The sequence below is a fragment of the Stegostoma tigrinum genome, chromosome 8 (assembly GCF_030684315.1).
Source record: "Stegostoma tigrinum isolate sSteTig4 chromosome 8, sSteTig4.hap1, whole genome shotgun sequence".
NCBI lineage: Eukaryota > Metazoa > Chordata > Chondrichthyes > Orectolobiformes > Stegostomatidae > Stegostoma > Stegostoma tigrinum.
Genome location: NC_081361.1, coordinates 53286333 through 53306954, shown reverse-complemented (window position 1 = coordinate 53306954; position 20622 = coordinate 53286333). Strand labels below are relative to the sequence as shown.

Genomic DNA, 20622 nt, shown 5'->3' with positions numbered 1-20622 from the left:
TAGGGTACCGATTTTGTTTAATCTTAAGCAAACAAGGAAATGTATTTTGTAGTTTGTCTCGTTGACCTTGCCACGTTCTAATTGTGCCTCTGTCTCAGTTAAACATTGTGACACTTGTTAAAGTGATGTTCTGCACGAGCATCGATCGCTTTTGTTTTATGAACCCTTTTAGCTCGTAGCCTTTTATTGTAATGTTTATTGCGCTGTGCAGCTAAACAACCTGCCCATGAATGGTCGTCGAGAGTTAAATCATCAAACGGTAGGCACGGTATAAAATATAGCCATCATTCCCCAACCCCACTCAACGCAAGCTGAAGGGATGAATGTTAAAATATTGGTTGCTGGCGTGTGAGCTGTTTATCGGTATCATCAGTACAAAGCATTGCCGCCAGTTTAAGTTGTATTCGTGTTTCTGCTTATTCTGTGGTCTAATGTCATCTTTGCAAAATTGGGGGGGGGGTTTTATGGCGCCTTTCACGACTTAAGGATTTTCCAATTCTCCTATACAGCGACTGGTCGTCGTAATTGGAAATTATTTATGTCAGTGAGAATCGATACTTTCCTCCTACACGACAAGATACCCGCGTGCTTTTAGCCGAGCGGTTCGAGTGACGAGCTTCAGAGAACACGCCTCTTTACAGTTGTAGCTGCGAGGACCATGTGAGTTGGTTGAGTAAGTCCCAGCCTGCAGACCGACAGGTCGCTCGGCGGAATACAGCGGGCTGGGAGCAGAGCTCCGGCACTGAGCAGGTCGCCGTGTTTGGTGATGGACCTGCAGTGTGTGCGCCCTCATCCCCGCCGCTGGAACCACTCGGAGGACAGCAGCATGTGGGTCGGCGCCAACTCCAGCTCCGAGTTGCCCAGCAACAAGTCTCTCTCTGCTGCCCAATGTGTGTCGGTATCTGTGGCTTTCCCGGTCACTATGATGATCGCTGGCATCGCGGGGAACACGCTCGCCTTGCTGCTGGTGTACAGGTCCTATCACAAGAAGGAAAACAAGAGGAAGAAATCCTTCCTGCTGATTATCGGAGCCCTGGCTCTGACCGATCTGGCGGGCAAACTGCTTATTAGCCCGGTCGTTATTTCAGTGTATATGAGCAACAGGGAATGGAGCCGAGTGGACCCATCCGGCAACTTGTGCAGCTTCTTTGGGATCTGTATGACCACATTTGGCCTTTGTCCCTTGTTTTTGGCGAGTGCTATGGCGATTGAGCGGACCTTAGCTATCCACGCTCCCCAGTATTACTCCCACCACATGACGACCAGGCTGACCAAGCTGGTAGTGCTTTCTGTCTGGCTGGGTGTAGGAGCTTTCGCCTTGCTGCCCATTGCTGGCGTTGGGAAGTATACTTTGCAGTGGCCGGGTACCTGGTGCTTCATCAACACTGGCAACCATATCCTAGGCAACACCATATTTGCCTCTACTTTCACGGTGCTGGGTATCACCTCTCTGTTGGTCACACTGAGCTGCAATGTCGCCACTATCCGGGCACTGGTGGTGCGCTGCAAGAAGAAGCTGACCACCTCAAACAAGCAATGGGAAAGGATCACGGTGGAAACGCTAATGCAGTTGATGGGGATCATGTGCGTGCTGTGTGTTTGCTGGTTCCCTCTCCTGGTAAGTAACCAGGTCCTTCAAAACACATGGCATTAAACGATACAACGAGCCGTGTGCACCTCCAGCCGATAGTGGTTCCAGAGATCAGAGTCTCTGATCCTTCTGCGGAAGGGTCACCAGACCTGAAACGTTAACCTTTTTTCCCCCCTTCAGAGATGCTGCCAGACCTGCTGAGCTTTTCCAGTCACTTTGCTCTTGTTCCAGGGAGCAGTGTTTTTTGGCCGACGAAATTTTGGGGGGGTGGGGGCCGTGGGTTGATGGTGGGGGGTGCGGGGGGAGGAAAGCATGAGAATGTAAACATTCCGAATGGAAGTTCATATTTCAAATGAGAGCAAGTTTATTTCTAGACTTGAGGCGTTAATACTGTAGTCTTTAAGGCAGAAGCAAACATTTTTCAGTTTAAATATATGTATCTGTACTGTAGCTACTGAGGATAACAAACTATAATTTCTCCAATGTGCAGGACAGTATTGAACGCGCTGTAAAACTGAAGCATCTTTAGCTGTTATTTAAGAGCTGTGGGACTGAATTCTCATTAAGGCACCTCACACCTGAGACTCATTCATCTTCGGACCGGAGACTCCATCTAAATTAAACATCCGAATATAAATTGTCAACCGGATTACTCGGAGAATATGTCAGTGTTGGACTGGGGTGCCTTGTATCTGCTGGAGTTCGGAGGAGGAAGAGATGACTTGACTGAAACAGTTGAAATCCTTAGGGATATTGACAAGCAAAGGTTTCCTCTCAAGGGAACCCAGAACTCTGAGTTACTGTTTAAAAATAAGAGGTCACCCATTTATGTCAGGGAGGAAGACAACTGTTTTCTCCAAAAGTTGAGTTTTTGGAACTCTTTTCCTGCAAAGGTGTTGAAGTGTAGTCTTTGAATATTTTTTAAAGCAGAGGTAGATTCATGTAAGCAAGAGTTTGATTGGCTATTGAGCATTGGTGGGAATGTGGAGCAAGCTGATCAGCTATGATCTTATTGATGGTGGGACAGGTACAAAGGGCCAAATGGTCTATTCCTTGTTCAGATTAATGTGAGGACATATGCACATTGATAAACCCATAGGGATGTGCTAATCTCTCCCATTTTTACTATTTGACAAATTGTCATTTGCAGCCTCTGGGTTAGCTCTAACAATTATACCACAAGTCATTAGAACTGAAAAAGATATTTGAATCAGGAAAGTCTACAGATGGGAATAAGAAAAGAGGTGACTGATGTGAGATCTCATAGAAGTGTTAAGTTTATTTAGGATTTTATAAAATAGATTTAGAATATATGCTTGTCTTGGATGTGGGGGTAGAGGAGACAAAAGCTTGTAAAAGTAGCAACCAATAAATTTGACAAGGTATTCAAAGGAAGCTTCTTAGATTATGTATAATGTGGAACCCAGTATCAAAGAATTTGTGCCAAATAGCAATGCATTTTTGTTGAAAGATTGGATATATAGATAAAGAGAACTAAAACAGTCTGGCCTGATGTGTTCATCCAGCTCCACACTTTGTCATCTCGCATTTGAGACATTAACACCTGCTCAGCCAATTTGTTCCTGTGCTGTCAATAAAATAAGATTCCGTTATTTAGTTACAACATACCTTCTCAATTCCTTTCAAAATTTGATAAAAGCTCAATCAAATCAACACATATAAACATCTATATTCCAAGAAATACAAATGCAATTTACAAAAGTTTTCATTTTTAATCACGAGCCTGGCAAGATTAGGTTGAATTTGTCCTGCATTTCTTCCAAACTCACTATGTCCTTTCTAGGGGACACTGGCCATAGCTGTACATAAACCCTTCAGATGTGGTACAACCCAAGCTAAATTAGTTACAGCAATTTCATCTCTTTTAGGATTTCGGATATGACGTTTAATATTCCTGTAGCCTAAGTAATTTATATGCCTGATCAATACTAACTGAGCTGTGTATTTCCACCATTTTCTGCTTTAATTTCAGATTTCCAACATGTGTATTCTTCCTTTTAATCTGTCTTAGTCGTGCATAAGTGGACTGGAAGACGCTGGAAAATCTCTAAAATGAAACTGAATTATAAGTGAATCTTATTTTATTGACAGCACTGAAGGAGATTAGCTGAGCAGGTCCATGCTGGTGTTAATGTTTCAACTGAGACAGTTTTAGTTCTCTTTATCTATATATCCAATCTTTCAACAAAAATGTATTGCTATTTGGCACAAATTCTTTGATACTGGGTTCCACATTGTACATAATCTAAGAAGCTTCTTTTGAATACCTTGTAAAATGTATTGGCGGCTACTTTTACAAGCTTTTGTTTCCTCTACCCCCACATCCAAAACAAACATATATTCTAAATCTATCTTATAAAATCCTAAATAAACTTAACACTTCTAACAGATCTCACATCAGTCACCTCTTTTCTTATTCCCATCTGTTCAAAATTTACGAATTCAGGTATCTTTTTTCATTTCTAATGACTTGTGGTATAATTGTTAGAGCTAACCCAGATGCTGAATGGCCTGTGAGCTAATGAATAATAGTTCGAGGCTGCAAATGACAACTTGTCAAATAGTAAAGATGGGAGAGATTAGCACACCCCTATGGGTTTATCAATGTGCATATGTCCTCACATTAATCTGAACAAGGAATAGACCATATGGCCCTTTTGTACCTGTCCCACTATTCAATAAGATCAAAGTCCAATATAGTGTGGCTCAGCAGATCACGAAAATTTGCTTATGGTATGGGGGTCTCGTGGCTACCAAAAGAGGTAAGCCTTTAGTAAATGAAGGGTCTAGGCCCGAAACGTCAGCTTTTGTGCTCCTGAGATGCTGCTTGGCCTGCTGTGTTCATCCAGCCTCACATTTTATTATCTTAGCCTTTATTAAACTGTCAATTTCACTCATCTAAAAATTAGAATTTTCTTTCTTGCACAGGTAAAAGTACTGTACAAATATAACACAGTTTCCCTTTACAGAGATTTTCTAGCGTCTTCCAGTCCACTAATGCACTACTAAGGCAGATAAAAGGAAGAATACACATGTTGGAAATCTGAAATTAAAGCAGAAAATGGTGGAAATACACAGCTTAGTTAGTATTGATCAGGTATATAAATTACTTCGGCTATATGAATACTAAACTTCATTCTATAATCCTGCAAGGGATAAAATTGCTGCAACTAATTAAACTTTGGTTGTACCACGTCAGAAGGACTTATGTACGGCTATGGCCACTGGACCCTAGAAAGGACATAGTGAGTTTGGAAGGAATGTAGGACCTTTCACCCTAATCTTGCCAGGTTCCAGTGATTAAAAATGAAAACTTTTGTAAATTGTATTTGTATTTCTTTGAATATGGCAGTTTATATGTGTTGATTTGATTGAGGCTTGATCAAATATTGAAAGGAATTGAGAAGGTAGATAGAGCAATTTCTTTTCCTATTGTTGAGTTATACTAGGACAATGGAACTTGAGCTGGAATCAAACGCACCCAATATTGAAAGATTTTTACCAGACGATGGTATGAAAATAATATGGCGCAATGGTCAGAGGATAGAGTTTAAAGTGCCCATTATCATGATCTCATTGAATTGCTGATCTCTATCTTTTATCAGGCTTGATGGGCTGAATTGTACAGTACAATTCTTATCTTAAGAATCCCAAAGAATTATTCCAAAGGTATACTGAACATATTTTGGTCATTATTACAGACTTACACAATTACCATGGAACCTAGAGTTTGCTGTTTTACCTTACTGATGTCAAAATATTAAATAAATACCAATGTATAAATATGAAGAATATGTAAGTATCAAAAGTAAACAAAATTTCAATCTGCAGTTTAAGATAAAGTTAGGCCAGAAAGCAAAGTCTAATCTTGAAATTATAAAGCAGGTAAAAAGAAACTATTACACTACCGAGAGTCAAACTAATTGAAAATGTTGAAGTGAAATAGTAAAAGAAATGAATAAGTCAAAGTGTAACTCACCAACAGAAGACCATTCTCCCTACCACGCTATCAATTCTATTTGCCCACCTTAGCTCTTTTGTTTTTTTCAGTAAGGGTTACAATCAGCCTGGGTCTTGCAAATTTTTATTACCCAAATGTGAACAACATTTTGGAGTCAAGCGTTCCATTGCTTCTTTGCTATATACAGGATTCAGAAAACATTTCCAGTAATACTGTAAATCATGAGGTGGAAGGGAGAGAGAAATTTTGTGAAATTACAATCATGAGGGAAATAAACTAATGAAACTGCAGGCTGATAGGACTTTAGATCCAAAGGGACTTTATGTTAGGGTATTGAAGGAGATTGCAAATAGATGTGTTGGTGTTAATCGTGCAAGTATGCCTAGATTTGCTTACATCAGATTGGAAAGTAGCAAATATAAGCCTCAGTTCAAGAGGGGAAGGATGCAGAAAACCAGGAACTATAGACCTGTTATTATTGACATCCATTGGAGATTATAGCTGTGCTCTTTGGAAAATACTTAAGGCAATGAGGAAGAGTCACCATGGTTTCATCAAAGGGAAATAATGTTTAACCAGTTTATTGGAGTTCTTTGCAGGATTGTTTTCAAAGAAGTAGGAATAAGGAGAGCTTATAGGCATTGGATTTCCAGAAGGTATTTGATCAAGATTATTGATCAAAAATTATTGTGGAAAATGTGTGTGTGGGGTGTTGTGGAATGGAGCCAGATGTCGGTGGCTGTCACATATTAGCCTGAATAGAAGACTGGCTGGCAAAAAACAGTACACTTAAATTAATGAGAGATAACAAGGTGTAGAGCTGGATGAACACAGCAGGCCAAGCAGCATCAGGGGAGCAGGAAAACTGACGTTTCGGACTTTGACCCTTCATCAGAAAATTGTTGTTTTATTGGCAGAACGTGATGAGTGCAGTCCCATGGGATCTATGCTGGGGCTTAAACTTTTTACGGTTTACGCCAACATCAGGAAGAGGGGAATGAAAGCTAGGTAGCTCATATCACCTGATGACATGAAGGTAGTTAGGAAAGTATGTTATGAAAAAGCCAAAGTAAGTATAGACAAAGATCAGTTGAGTGAGCAGAAGTCTGGCAGGTGGAGTATAATAGTGTCAGAAAATGTGAAGTTTTTCACTTTGGTAGAAAGATTGAAACGTGAGAGCATTTGCAGAATTGAAAAATGATTGCACAATTCCGAAGTGTAGAGGGATTTGGGTATTGAAAGGCATGAGGCACAACACTTAGAATGTAAATAAATTGGAGGTGATTCAGGACAGGTTTACTTGATTGATACTTGAAATAAATGAGTTATTTTATGAAGAAAGGTTGTAATAACTGGGTTTGTTTCCCCAGGAGTTTAGAGTAATGAGTGGTGTCTTGAATGAAGTGAATAAGATCCTGAATGGTTCTGACAAGTTGATCATGGAAAGGAGTTGGGTCTATAACTAGCAGACAGTGTTTTATTTTTAGGGGTCACCTTCACAGGTCATGGATGAGGAGACCTTTTTCAACTGGACAGTCTTGAGACTTGAAACTCTCTGCTCTAGAATACATGGGAGGTGGAAGACCTTAAATAGCTTTAAGGCAGAAGTAGATAGATCCTTGTTAGGCAAGGGAATCAAAATTATTGAGGGGGACAGAAACATGGAACATGACACATCACAAAGAGATCAGCCGTGGTCTTATTGAGTAGCACAGCAGGTTCGAGGCATCAAATTATCTACTTTTAACCCTGTTATGTGTATTTGTAAAATACATTCTAATTTCAGACCTAGATGGCTCAACTGTAATGAATCTCATAATTTAAAACACTGCAGTTAAACCACCATCAGTCTTCTGCATTCAGGGAGCTATAAGACAAATTTATATAATCTGTCTGCGAAATAACCTGCTTCACCCTGGTATTGTTCTACTAAATCATACTGTACTCGTTCCAAAGTCAACGTACTACTAAAAGCTGAAAGCAGTACTCCAAATGGAGTTGGGCTAATGTTCTGTTCAACCCTTACTTTTGAGTTCCAAATCTCTTCAGATAAAGGCCAATATTCCATTAACATTTTTATGTACATTTAGTACCTGTGCGTTTTAGTGTACAGTGCACGTGAATACCTAATCCAACTTTATTGTTTATTCACTCCTGGGACATGGGCATTATAGGCTGGGCCAGTGTTAATTGACTGTTCCTAGTTGCCCTTGGGAAGGTGATGTTGAACTGCCTTCTAGATTGACTACAGTCCAAGTGCTATAGATAAACCCACAGTGCGACTAATGAGAGCGTTTCAGGTTTTTGATCCAGCAACAGTGAAGGAATGGCAATACATGTCTGAGTCTGGATGGTGAGTGCCTTTGGAGAGAAATTTCAAGGTGCTATTGTTCCCAAAACTAATTTTCCGAAAGTTATTGCTTCTTATAGTTTTGAGGAAGGGTCACCAGACTCCGTTTTATCCTTCACAGATGCTGCCAGACCTGCTGAGCTTTTCCAGCAACTTTGTTTAGTTCCACCTGGCATAGTTTTGCTAACTTTATTTCAAAGTCCCTTTCTTAGCTAGTCCTATTTGGGCAACTCTTCAGTGCATCTGCAAATCTTGACAAACAACTTCTTGGGTTAAAGAATAATTTACATAGTGCCTTTTCAAAGCAGAGCTGCATGTACTGCATCAATGCATTAGGGACAACAACACAATGTGCCACTGCATAGCCTGTGGAGAGTTCCTCATTGACAGTATGGAATAAATCCAGAAGCACTGTGGTAATGAGTCACAGAATTGTCCACCTTTGTCAAGGTGAGGAGGGGTTAATGAGCTCCCTCTTTATCCCCATTGATTGATTGGAACAAATGTTTTTATTCCTTTTTAGTATGCAGCTATATAACTCTTCAATCAAAATAGAATCATAGTCAAAATGAAAGAATTAATTGCACGGTTTTCTTAAGTGAATAAAAGAACAGAAGAAATAGGAGCAGGAGTAAACTATTCAGCTAGCCAAGCCTGCCCCCACCATTCTGTTGGATCATGGCTGATTTGATCAAACCCTGAATTCCTCTGGTGATAGCTTCTCATAGCCCGCATCTCTTTGTTCTTTCAAAAGTCTATCTTCCTCTTCATAAATACTTTGAGATCTAGCCTCCACAACACTCTGGGTTAGAAAATTCCAGACATTAACTCTTCTCTGAGAGAAGAAATTCATTGGCATTTCAGTTTTAAATTAGTATCCTCTTATTCTGTAACTATATCTCCTGGATTGAAATTCCCCCACTAGTGACATCACATTCATTTAGAGTCATAGAGCATGATAGCATGGGAACAGACCCTTCGGTCCAACTCATTCCAATGAAATATCCGAAATAAGTCTAGTCCCATTTGCCAGCATTTGGCCCATATCCCTGTAAACCCTTCCTATTTATATACCCATCCAGATGCCTTTCAAATTTTGTAAATGTACCAGTCCCACTCATTCCATACATGCACCACCCTCTGCATGGAAAAGTAACCCTTAGATCCCTTTTAAATCTTTCCCCTCTCACCTTGAACCTATACCCTCTAGTTTTGGACCCCCCCATCCCGAAGAAAAGTCCTTGGCTATTTACCCTATCTATGCCCCTCATAATTTTATAAACCTCGACAAGGTCACCTCTCAGCCTCCGAAGCTCCAGGGAATATAGACTCACCTCTCCCTACAGCTCAAACCCTTCAACCCTGTCAACATCCTTGTAAATCTTTTCTGAACCCTTTCAAGTTTCACAACATCGCCCCTAGAGCAGGGAGACCAGAATTGCATATAGTATTCCAAAAGTGGCCTAACCAATGTCCTGGACAGCTACAACATGACCTCTCAACTCCTATACTCAATGCAATGTCCAATAAAGGCATGGATACCAAACGCCTTCTTCTCTATCCTATCTACCTGTGACTCCACTTTCAAGGAGCGATGAATGTGCATTCCAAGGTCTGTTTGTTTGGCAACACTCCCCAAGAACTTACCTTTCAGTGTATCAGTTCTGCTCAGATTTGCCTTTCCATAATGCAGCACCTCACATTTATCTAAATTAAACCCATCTACCACTCCTCAGCCTATTGACCCATCTGATCAAGATCCCATTTTATTCTGAGGTAACCTTCATTCCCGTCCACTACAATGCCAATATTGGTATCATCTGCAATGTTACTAACCATACCTCCTATGTCAACATCCAAACCATTTATATAAATAACAAAAAGCACCCAGCACCGATCCTTGTGACACAACACTGGTCACAGGCCTCCAGTCTGAAAAGCAACCCTCCATCGCCACCCTCTGCCTTCTACCTTTGAGCTAGTTCTGTATCCAAATGGCTAGTTCTCCCTGTATTCTGTGTGATCTAACTTAGCTAACTAGTCTACCATAAGGAACCTTGTCGAACACCTTACTAAAGTCCATATAAATCACGTTTACTGCTCTGCCCTCAATGGTCCTCTTTGCTACTTCATAAAACTCAATCAAATTCGTGAGTCACAATTTCCCACGCATAAAGCCATGGTAATTATTCCTGATCAATCCTTGCTTTTCCAAATGCATGTAAGTCCTGTCCGTCAGGCTTCCCTCCAACTATTGATTTACTGTCACGTGCATCGAAATACAGTGAAAAACTTTGTTTACAAGCGGTACAGGCAGATGCGAGCGGTACAGGCAGATAGTTCCTGTAGTTCCCTTCAGAGATAATGGGAACTGCCGATGCAGGAGAATCTGAGATAACAAGGTGTGGAGCTGGATGAACACAGCAGGCTGAGCAGCATCAGAGGAGCAGGAAAGCTGATGTTTTGGGTCTAGACATTTCTTCAGAAATGGGGGAGGGGAAGGGAATTCTGAATTAAATAGAGAGCGGGGAGGCAGATGGAAGATGGATAAAGGAGCAGATAGGTGGAGAGGAGACAGACAGGTCAAAGAGGTGGGGGTGGAGCCAGTAAAGGTGAGTATAGGTGGGAAGGTAGGGTGGGCTAGCTAAGCCCAAGGAAACGGACAGGTCAAGGAGGCAGGGATGAGGCTGGTAGGTAGGAAGTGGGGGTGGGGCTTGAGGTGAGAGGAGGGGATAGGTGGGAGGAAGGACAGGCTCGGCATGCGGGGACGAGCTGGGCTGGTTTTGGGATGTGGTAGGGGGAAGGGAGATTTTGAAGCTAGTGAAGTCCACATTGATCCCATTGGGCTGCAGGGTTTCCAAGCAAAATATGAGGTACTGTTCCTGCATCCTTTGGGTGGCATTGTTATGGCACTGCAGGAGGCCCATGATGGACATGTCGTCCAAGGAGTGGGAGAGGGAGTTGAAGCGGTTCGCGACTGGGAGATGCAGTTGTTGAGTGCGAACCAAGTGTAGGTGTTCCAGAAAGTGGTCTCCGAACATCCGCTTGGTTTCCCTGATGTAGAGGAGGCCACAAAAGAACAGCAGATACAGTATATCACATTAGCAGATGTGCAGGTGAACATCTGTTTGATGTGGAAGGTTTTCTTAGGGCCTGGGATGGGGATGAGAGGCATTATGTAGGGGCAGGTGTAGCACATCCTACGGTTGCAGGGGAAAGTGCTGGGTGTGGTGGGGCTGGAGGGAAGTGTGGAGTGGACAAGGCAGTCACGGAGAGAGTGGTCACTCCGAAAAAATGTCTTCGGTGGTGGGGTCGGATTGCAGATGGCGGAGGTCCTGGAAGATAATGTGTTGGATCCAGAGGTTGGTGGGGTGGTATGTGAGGATGAGGGGCATTCTGTTTTGGTTGTTATTGTGGGGACGGGGTGTGAGGGATGAAATGCGGGAGACACGGCCGAGGGTATTTTCGACCACTATAGAGAAGAAGTTGCGGTCCTTGAAAAACGAGGACGTCTGGGATGTCTGGGAGTGTAATGCCTTATCTGAGGAGTAGATGCAGCGGAGGTGAAGGAGTTGGGAATAGTGGATGGCATTGTTGCAGGAAGGTGGGTGAAGGGAGGTGTATTCTGGATAGCTGCGGGAATCGGTAGGCTTGAAATGGATATCGGTTTCCAGGTGGTTGCCAGAGATGGAAACGAAGAGGTCCAGGAAGGAGATGGTCCAGGTGAACTTATGTTTGGGGTGGAAGGTGTTGGTCAAGGGAGCACAAGGCAGCGCTGATACAGTCATCAATGTAATGGAAGAAGAGGTGGGGTTTAGGGCCAGTGTAGGTACAGAAGAGGGATTGTTCCATGTAACCTACAAAGAGGCAGGCATAGCTTGGGCCCATGCGGGTACCCATGGCCACCCCCTTTGTGTGTAGGGAGTGGGAGGAATTGAAAGAGAAGCTGTTGAGGGTGAAGACGAGTTCGGCTAAGTGGTTGAGGGTGTTGGTGCAGGGGGACTGGTCCGGCCTGCGAGATAGAAAGAAGCAAAGGGCCTTTAGGCCATCTGTATGGGGAATGCAGGTGTATAGTGACTAGACGTCCATGGTAAAGATGAGGTGTTGGGGACCAGAGAATCAGAACTTTTGGAGGAGGTGGAAGGCGTCGGTGGTGTCATGGACATAGGTGAGGAGTTCCTGGACCAAGGGAGAGAAAATGGAGTTGAGAAAAGTGGAGATAAGTTGGGGCAGGAGAAGGTGGAGACAATGGGTCAACCAGGGTAGTCAGGTTTGTGGATTTTGGGAAGGAGATAGAAGCAGGTGGTGCCGGGTTGGGGAACAATGAGATTTCAGGCAGTGGGCAGGAGGCCACCTGAAGTGATGAGGTTGTGGATGGTCTGGGGGATGATGTTTTGGTCGTTGGGGGCAGGATCATGTTCAAGGGGGTGGTAGGAGGAGGTGTCAGAGAGCTGGCGTCTGGCCTCAGTGATGTAAGGTTAGTACGCCATCAGGAGGAGGCTTGGAGACCGCTTTGTGGAACTCCTACGCTCTGTTCGCGACAAACGACTGCACCTCCCAGTTGCGAACCACTTCAACTCCTCCTCCCACTCCTTGGACGACATGTCCGTCCTGGGCCTCCTGCAGTGCCACAATGATGCCACCTGAAGGAACAGCACCTCATATTTTGCTTGGGAACCCTGCAGCCCAATGGTATCTGTGTGGATTTTACAAGCTTCAAAATCTCCTTTCTCCTGACCCCATCCCAAAACCAGCCCAGCTCGTCCCCGCCTCCCTAAACTGTCCTTCCTCCCACCTATCCACTCCTCCCACCTCAAGCCCCAACCCCATCTCCTACCTACTAGCCTCGTTCCACCTCCTTGGCCTGTCTGTCTTCCCTGGACTGACCTACCCCCAGCCTAACTCCCCACGTACACCCACCTTTGCTGGCTCCATCCCCATCTCTTTGACCTGTCTGTCTCCTCTCCACCTATCTGCTACTTTATCCATTTTCCATCCGCCTCCCCCCTCTCTCTATTTATTTTAGAATCCCCTTCACCTCCCGCATTTCTGAAGAAGGGCCCAGACCCAAAACGACATCTTTCCTGCTCCTCTGATGCTGCTTGGCCTGCTGTGTTCATCCAGCTCTACACCTTGTTATCTCCCAAAGTTCCCTGGCTTTTCCTTACCACCTTTCTTAAATAGTGGCACCATGTTAGCCAATCTCCAGTTTTCTGGCACCTTGCCCGTGGCTATCAATGATACATATATCTCAGCAAGGGTCCCGGCAATCTCTTACCTTGCTTCCCACAGAGTTCTTTGGTACACCTGATCAGGTCCCAGGGATTTATCCACCGTTACACATTTTAAGATATCCAGCACCACCTTCTCTATAATTTCTATACTGTCAAGCTCCTTCAAACTCTTGTATGTTTTAAAAAGATTACCCTCATTCCTGCAAGCTGTGGTGAATAAAGGCATAACTTGTTTCGCCATTCATGATGAGTCAACCACTTCATCCCAGGAGTTAACTGAATAAATCTATCTCATAGAGCTACCAATGCCATTACATCCTTTTCTAAATACAGGAACCAAAACTGTGCACAGTACTCCATTGCAGCCTCATATGTACCCTTGTAACAGGCTTCCCTATTTTTAAACTCCAAAACCCAGCAATATATCATTTGCCTACTTAATTATATGCTGTACTTGCCTACAAGCGTTTTGTTTTATGCATAAGAACACTCAGATCATTCTTGATCTACTTTTATGGAGGCTTACTCCATTTAAATAATTATCTGCCTTTTAATTGTTCCTCGTGCCTGACCTTGCACTTTCTTATATTAACCTCCATCTGACAAATATTTTCCCACCCATACAAACTGCCATAATCCTTGCTGCTTGTCCTTTTTAAAACCATTTTAGTCAATGATAGGTCTCAACTGTTAAAATCAGATGATGCAAATTGGAAACTCACATTCTATGTTACCACAACATGAGACCATCAAGAAATCAACATTGCCTGCATAGCATTCTTTTAAAGCAACTTGCCATATCCTACCAATCACTTACCAGTGCTCTGTATCCTGACTCAGTTGGTAGAACTCACCTCTTAATCAGAAGGTGTCGGCTCAAGTTTGATTCCAGTGGATGAGACTGTAAAATGAGGCCCCATCTCCTTTCAACAGTGTGTAAAATATCCCACAGCACTGTTTTGAAGACAAACAAGGCCTTTGTCCAGGTCAATATGCATATTTATGAAAATTGCCAAACCAGATCACCCAGGCATGATGACATTGCTGTCTGTGGAAGCTTGTTGTATGCACATTAGCTGCCAGAATTTTTTTAAAGTTACAGCTGTGACTATTCTTCAGAGCACTTGATGGCACTTGTAGTGCCCTACCTCTGAGCAAGAAGGCCTGTGCTTATGTCCCACCTGTCCTAGAGGTGTGCTATAGCACACCTGAGTGTGCCAATTTTTTTTTTAAAAAACCTACTTCTAAGTTCTTAATTGTCTATAAAGCACTTAGCGGTGTTCTGAGGCTATGAAATGTGGTATAAAATGCAAGTGTTTCTTTCTTTCCTGCCTCTCCATCTCAAGTAACATAATCAATGCTTATTTTTATGTGAACTTGTGTTTTATCTACTTGTTTTGAGTCACTATTATGATAACAATAATAATCCTGACATTGGAACAGTTTGCAATTTCATGAGCTAAACATGAACATGAACTAAAAGCAGAATCAATTTCACCTAAATTAAGGGTTAACAGAACACCTAATTATACAAGAAAGCTGTCTGTTTGTATAGCACCTTCCACAGACATGGGATGTCTCCTCACATTTTATAGTCAATGAAGTGCTTTTGAAATGTAGGTGCAATGTAGGAAGTTGATTTAGGATATTGATTTTTAACTTCATGACTGAAACCCATTTGCTTATCTATATTTTTTGTTACCTTTTACACAAGTACAAGTTTAGACAAGTCATTAGTTCTACAGAGGATGCATACCTTGTAGTTTCATCTCTCATGCCTCGGGTAAACTTTTGCTCTGATTTGCAAGTATATATTCGCCCAATTAGAGCTCAAGCATTAGATTCATGAATCCTTGTTTTGTTTTTTTTTATTTAAAATGTACAGCCAGAAGCTTTTTTTCCGGCTGTCTAATTTTTGACTTGCTCTCAGTCTTCTCTGTGCATTGCTTGTAGTTTAGAACATAGAACATAGAACATAGAACAGTACAGCACAGAACAGGCCCTTCAGCCCACAATGTTGTGCCGACCATTGATCCTCATGTATGCACCCTCAAATTTCTGTGACCATATACATGTCCAGCAGTCTCTTAAATGACCCCAATGACCTTGCTTCCACAACTGCTGCTGGCAACGCATTCCATGCTCTCACAACTCTCTGCGTAAAGAACCTGCCTCTGACATCCCCTCGATACTTTCCACCAACCAGCTTAAAACTATGACCCCTCGTGCTAGCCATTTCTGCCCTGGGAAATAGTCTCTGGCTATCAACTCTATCTATGCCTCTCATTATCTTGTATACCTCAATTAGGTTCCCTCTCCTCCTCCTTTTCTCCAATGAAAAGAGACCGAGCTCAGTCAACCTCTCTTCATAAGATAAGCCCTCCAGTCCAGGCAGCATCCTGGTAAACCTCCTCTGAACCCTCTCCAAAGCATCCACATCTTTCCTATAATAGGGCGCCCAGAACTGGACGCAGTATTCCAAGTGCGGTCTAACCAAAGTTTTATAGAGCTGCAACAAGATCTCACGACTCTTAAACTCAATCCCCCTGTTAATGAAAGCCAAAACACCATATGCTTTCTTAACAACCCTGTCCACTTGGGTGGCCATTTTAAGGGATCTATGTATCTGCACACCAAGATCCCTCTGTTCCTCCACGCTGCCAAGAATCCTATCCTTAATCCTGTACTCAGCTTTCAAATTCGACCTTCCAAAATGCATCACCTCGCATTTATCCAGGTTGAACTCCATCTGCCACCTCTCGGCCCATCTCTGTTTGTTGTGGTTCCACAGAGAGTGAATCAGCTTTGGATATTACGATAAGAATCTATTGGAGCATATGCTTGTCACACTTTGGAGTAACTGATAAAACGTTACTGATCCCTATTTAATTGTTAAGTTTTGGGTTTTTTTTGACTGAGTTCCCAACAAAAGTGCAAGTGAGCCTGCAGAGGAAATGGAGTACATTTCCTTATCATAGTAAGACAATTCAAAACAAACAAATTGATGAAGATAGAAATAATTATTCCAGAATTCAAAAAAGACACAAAGAAAAAAATAACGGAATTGATTTACAGAAGGATTGTTAGAATGACTGCTCCTAACACCGTCTCCACTCTCAGACGGTGTCCCATGTAATGTTGTTTCTCTTTGATTCCTTGTTTTTGTCTAAATGTGTCTCAAGAGTATCTCTTTGAAGACCTTGGGTCTTATTTTTGGATGAATTCTTTCCCCAGCGCACCTAAAATGTGCCACTATAATTAGGGCAAAAGTGGACCTTCCATAGACACTAAAACAAGGTAAGGACTGCTGATGCCTTGAGAACTTCACCTCCTTCAGGGCAGGCAGAGTAAACTGAGAATACTAGTTGGTGTAGGTGTATGATTAAACATAGTTTATACTGAGGAAGAATTTATTCTCTCAGTGGATGGTAAATGTTTGGAATTCTCTGATCCAGAGAACTGTAAAGACTCAGATGTTACATTTATTCTAGACAGATCAATACATTTCTAAATAATTAATTTTTCAATAGATAGAGTGCAAGGAAATGGAATTGAGGTGGAGGATAGGCAGTGGTATTAAATGGCAGTGCAAACATTCAGGTTGAGTAGCCTCCTGCAGCACCTGTTTTCTATGTGTCTATGTCTCAGATTGCTTTTATTTTTTGCTTAGTATTGAAATCTTCTAATTCTGTCTTTCTCAGGTACTGATGTCGAAAATGATCTACACTGAAAGTTCTTCAGATCTCTGCTACTCATCTCCTCCAAACAACATCTCAGGCCTAAATAAGGAAATGCAAACTGATTGCAATTTTCTCCTCACTGCCATTAGATTGGCATCTTTAAATCAGATCCTAGATCCATGGATTTATTTATTGCTGCGAGAAATCCTATTAAGGAAAGTGTGTCAAGTAGCCACTGCTTTTACTAATTGCTCAGTTGAGGGTTTCAAGGAGATTCCTGTAACAGTGGAACCAAGAGACCAAGTGAAGAAACAAACAACATAAATGAGAGAAACCAAATTTTCATATTTGGGTTGATTATATGATGAGAGAAAATCTCATCTTTGGCTCTTTCAGTATGAAATATGCATGTGGAGCAACTCTTAGAAGTTTTTGAGTTCATTCACTTGCTTTATCTGAGCTGCTGACATATTAAATCTATAAATTACACGCCATTCCATTAGAGATTATTTGATTTACACTATCTTTGATTGCTGGCAAGGAACAAGTGTTCTATTTGCCCCTCAATGAAAATGCATTGTACTTGGCAAGGAGAGACAGCTCAGTTCAACACTGCACAGAGCACTTGAATGACCTGAGAACAGATGCCAAAGCATGTGGTACACCTTAAGACTGCCAAGGTAAAGCTTCCAGCAATTCCACTTAGCTGAGAGATTGCTCAAAAATGCATGCCACAATGAGTTGCCTGTTGGTCTGCTTCCCATTTTCTGCTCCCCCATGCCAAAGTCTCATACTTTTCATTTGTTTTTCTGTCCTTTCACCTGCTTTCATACATCGAAGCTAAAACTTAAAACTAATATCAACAGATAGCTCACATTTGAAATTGAGGTATAGACAATGATACTTGCATAATGACATGAAGCAACCTACTCTCGAAAGATGATCAACTGGATCAGAACTTCTGGAATATTTGAATTGGCATTTGACACATGGGCAGAGATCACTTAATTGCAATATGTCATGATGTGCCCTATGATTGTTTACATGCTTTGTCAAAACTGATGCCACCCCAAACAAGAAAATTGCTAAAAGAACCACAGGAAGATGAGAAAAATGATTATCATAATGAGTTGTCATTAGAATGCACTGCATGAAAAGGAAGTGGAAGCAGATTCAATAATAATTGTGAAAGGAAATAGAATGTATAATTGTAATGAGAAAGAAGAGAGGTTTTTTGGAGCATGAGTAGTTGGATCAGTTGGATATGTTTTCAGAGAGTCAGCATAGGTACAATGGACTGAATGACCATCTTTTTTGTGGTAAGATGCTATTATTTCGAGAAAATTTTCATTTCAAATTAAACCCAATAACAAAAATTTTTAAATTGTGGGAAATGAAAGAGAACGAAAATAGTCTGTACACATCTAACTTCATAGAAATGCCCCAGGAATGAGCTCCAATTTTCCTAATATACCTTGTTTTACATGGCTAACAGTGGGAACACTATCCTGACTTTTGTCCTGCATATGGCCAATTAATTGGGTTTACTGATCCTGGTCATTGTCAGTTATGATGGATCCTCATTCTCCACCTCTTCTCTATTAAATCATCTTTCAGAATTTACTCTCAAAGCTAGGATATTGTAATTAGGGAAACAGTAACCGATGGGAAGCGGATTTTTGAAAGATAGAAGAAGAAAGGTAGCATCAAAATAACTGAAGGAAACCTTAAATGTCTTATAGAACATTACAGCACAGTACAGGCCCTTCGGCCCTCGATGTTGTGCCGACCTGTCATACCGATCTCAAGCCCATCTAACCTACACTATTCCATGTACGTCCATATGCTCATCCAATGACGACTTAAATGTACCTAAAGTTGGTGAATCGACTACCGTTGCAGGCAAAGCATTCCATTCCCTTACTACTCTCTGAGTAAAGAAACTACCTCTGACATCTGTCCTATATCTTTCACCCCTCAATTTAAAGCTATGCCCCCTCGTGCTCGCCGTCACCATCCTAGGAAAAAGGCTCTCCCTATCCACCCTATCTAACCCTCTGATTATTTTATATGTTTCAATTAAGTCACCGCTCAACCTTCTTCTCTCTAACGAAAACAGCCTCAAGTCCCTCAGCCTTTCCTCATAAGACCTTCCCTCCATACCAGGCAACATCCTAGTAAATCTCCTCTGCACCCTTTCCAAAGCTTCCACATCCTTCTTATAATGCGGTGACCAGAACTGTACACAATACTCCAAATGCGGCCGCACCAGAGTTTTGTACAGCTGCAGCATAACCTCTTGGTTCCAGAACTCGTTCCCTCTATTAATAAAAGCTAAAACACTGTATACGTTCTTAACAGTGATAATGGGAACTGCAGATGCTGGAGAATCCAAGATAATAAAATGTGAGGCTGGATGAATACAGCAGGCCCAGCGGCATCCCAGGAGCACAAAAGCTGACGTTTCGGGCCTAGACCCTTCATCAGAGAGGGGTTGGGGTGAGGGTTCTGGAATAAATAGGGAGAGAGGGGGAGGCGGACCGAAGATGGAGAGAAAAGAAGATAGGTGGAGAGGAGAGTATAGGTGGGGAGGTAGGGAGGGGATAGGTCAGTCCAGGGAAGACAGACAGGTCAAGGAGGTGGGATGAGGTTAGTAGGTAGGAGATGGAGGTGCGGCTTGGGGTGGGAGGAAGGGATGGGTGAGAGGAAGAACAGGTTAGGAAGGCAGAGACAGGTTGGACTGGTTTTGGGATGCAGTGGGTGGAGGGGAAGAGCTGGGCTGGTTGTGTGGTGCAGTGGGGAGAGGGGACGAACTGGCCCAGTTCATCCCCTCCCCCCACTGCACCACACAACCAGCCCAGCTCTTCCCCTCCACCCACTGCATCCCAAAACCAGTCCAACCTGTCTCTGCCTCCCTAACCTGTTCTTCCTCTCACCCATCTGTACCTCCCACCCCAAGCCACACCTCCATCTCCTACCTACTAACCTCATCCCACCTCCTTGACCTGTCCCCTCCCTACCTCCCCACCTATACCCTCCTCTCCACCTATCTTCTTTTCCCTCCATCTTCGGTCCGCCTCCCCCCCTCCCTATTTATTCCAGAATCCTCACCCCATCCCCCTCTCTGATGAAGGGTCTAGGCCCGAAACGTCAGCTTTTGTGCTCATGGGATGCTGCTGGGCCTGCTGTGTTCATCCATGCCTTCTTAACAGCCCTGTCAACCTGGGTGGCAACTTTCAAGGATCTGTGTACATGGACACCGAGATCTCTCTGCTCATCTACACTACTAAGAATCTTACCATTAGCCCTGTACTTTGCCCTCTGGTTACTCCTACCAAAGTGCATCACCTCACACTTGTCTGCATTAAACTCCATTTGATACCTCTCAGCCCAGCTCTGCAGCTTATCTATGTCTCTCTGCAACCTACAGCATCCTTCGTCATTATCCACAACTCCACCAACCTTAGTGTCGTCTGCAAATTTACTAACCCATCCTTCTACGCCCTCATCCAGGTCATTTATAAAAATGACAAACAGCAGTTGACCCAACACCGGCCCTTGCGGTACACCACTAGTAACTGGTCTCCAGGATGAACATTTCCTATCAACTGTCACCCTCTGTCTTCTTTCAGCAAGCCAATTTCCGATCCAAACTGCTATATCTCCCAAAATTCCATCCCTCCGTATTTTGTACAATAGCCTATTGTGGGGAACCTTATCGAATGCCTTGCTGAAATCCATATACACCACATCAACCGGTTTACTCTCATCTACCTGTTTGGTCA

At 42.7% G+C, this 20622-nt stretch overlaps 1 protein-coding gene across 1 annotated transcript; it reads left to right on the top strand.

Moving 5' to 3' along the window:
• The first annotated feature begins 704 nt into the window (after positions 1–704).
• On the top strand, positions 705–18669 carry ptger3 (prostaglandin E receptor 3 (subtype EP3)). The gene is made up of 2 exons (XM_059648247.1): positions 705–1618; positions 16859–18669. Exons 1-2 carry the CDS (start codon positions 767–769, stop codon positions 17159–17161), a joined length of 1155 nt encoding a protein of 384 aa, XP_059504230.1. The 5' UTR covers positions 705–766; the 3' UTR covers positions 17162–18669.
• The last annotated feature ends 1953 nt before the right edge of the window (positions 18670–20622 follow it).

Coding starts and splice junctions, on each gene's coding strand:
- ptger3 (XM_059648247.1), top strand. CDS start 767: ATGGACCTGCAGTGTGTGCGCCCTCATCCCCGCCGCTGGAACCACTCG. Junction 1,619..16,858: donor TTTGCTGGTTCCCTCTCCTG/GTAAGTAACCAG, acceptor TGTCTTTCTCAG/GTACTGATGTCGAAAATGAT.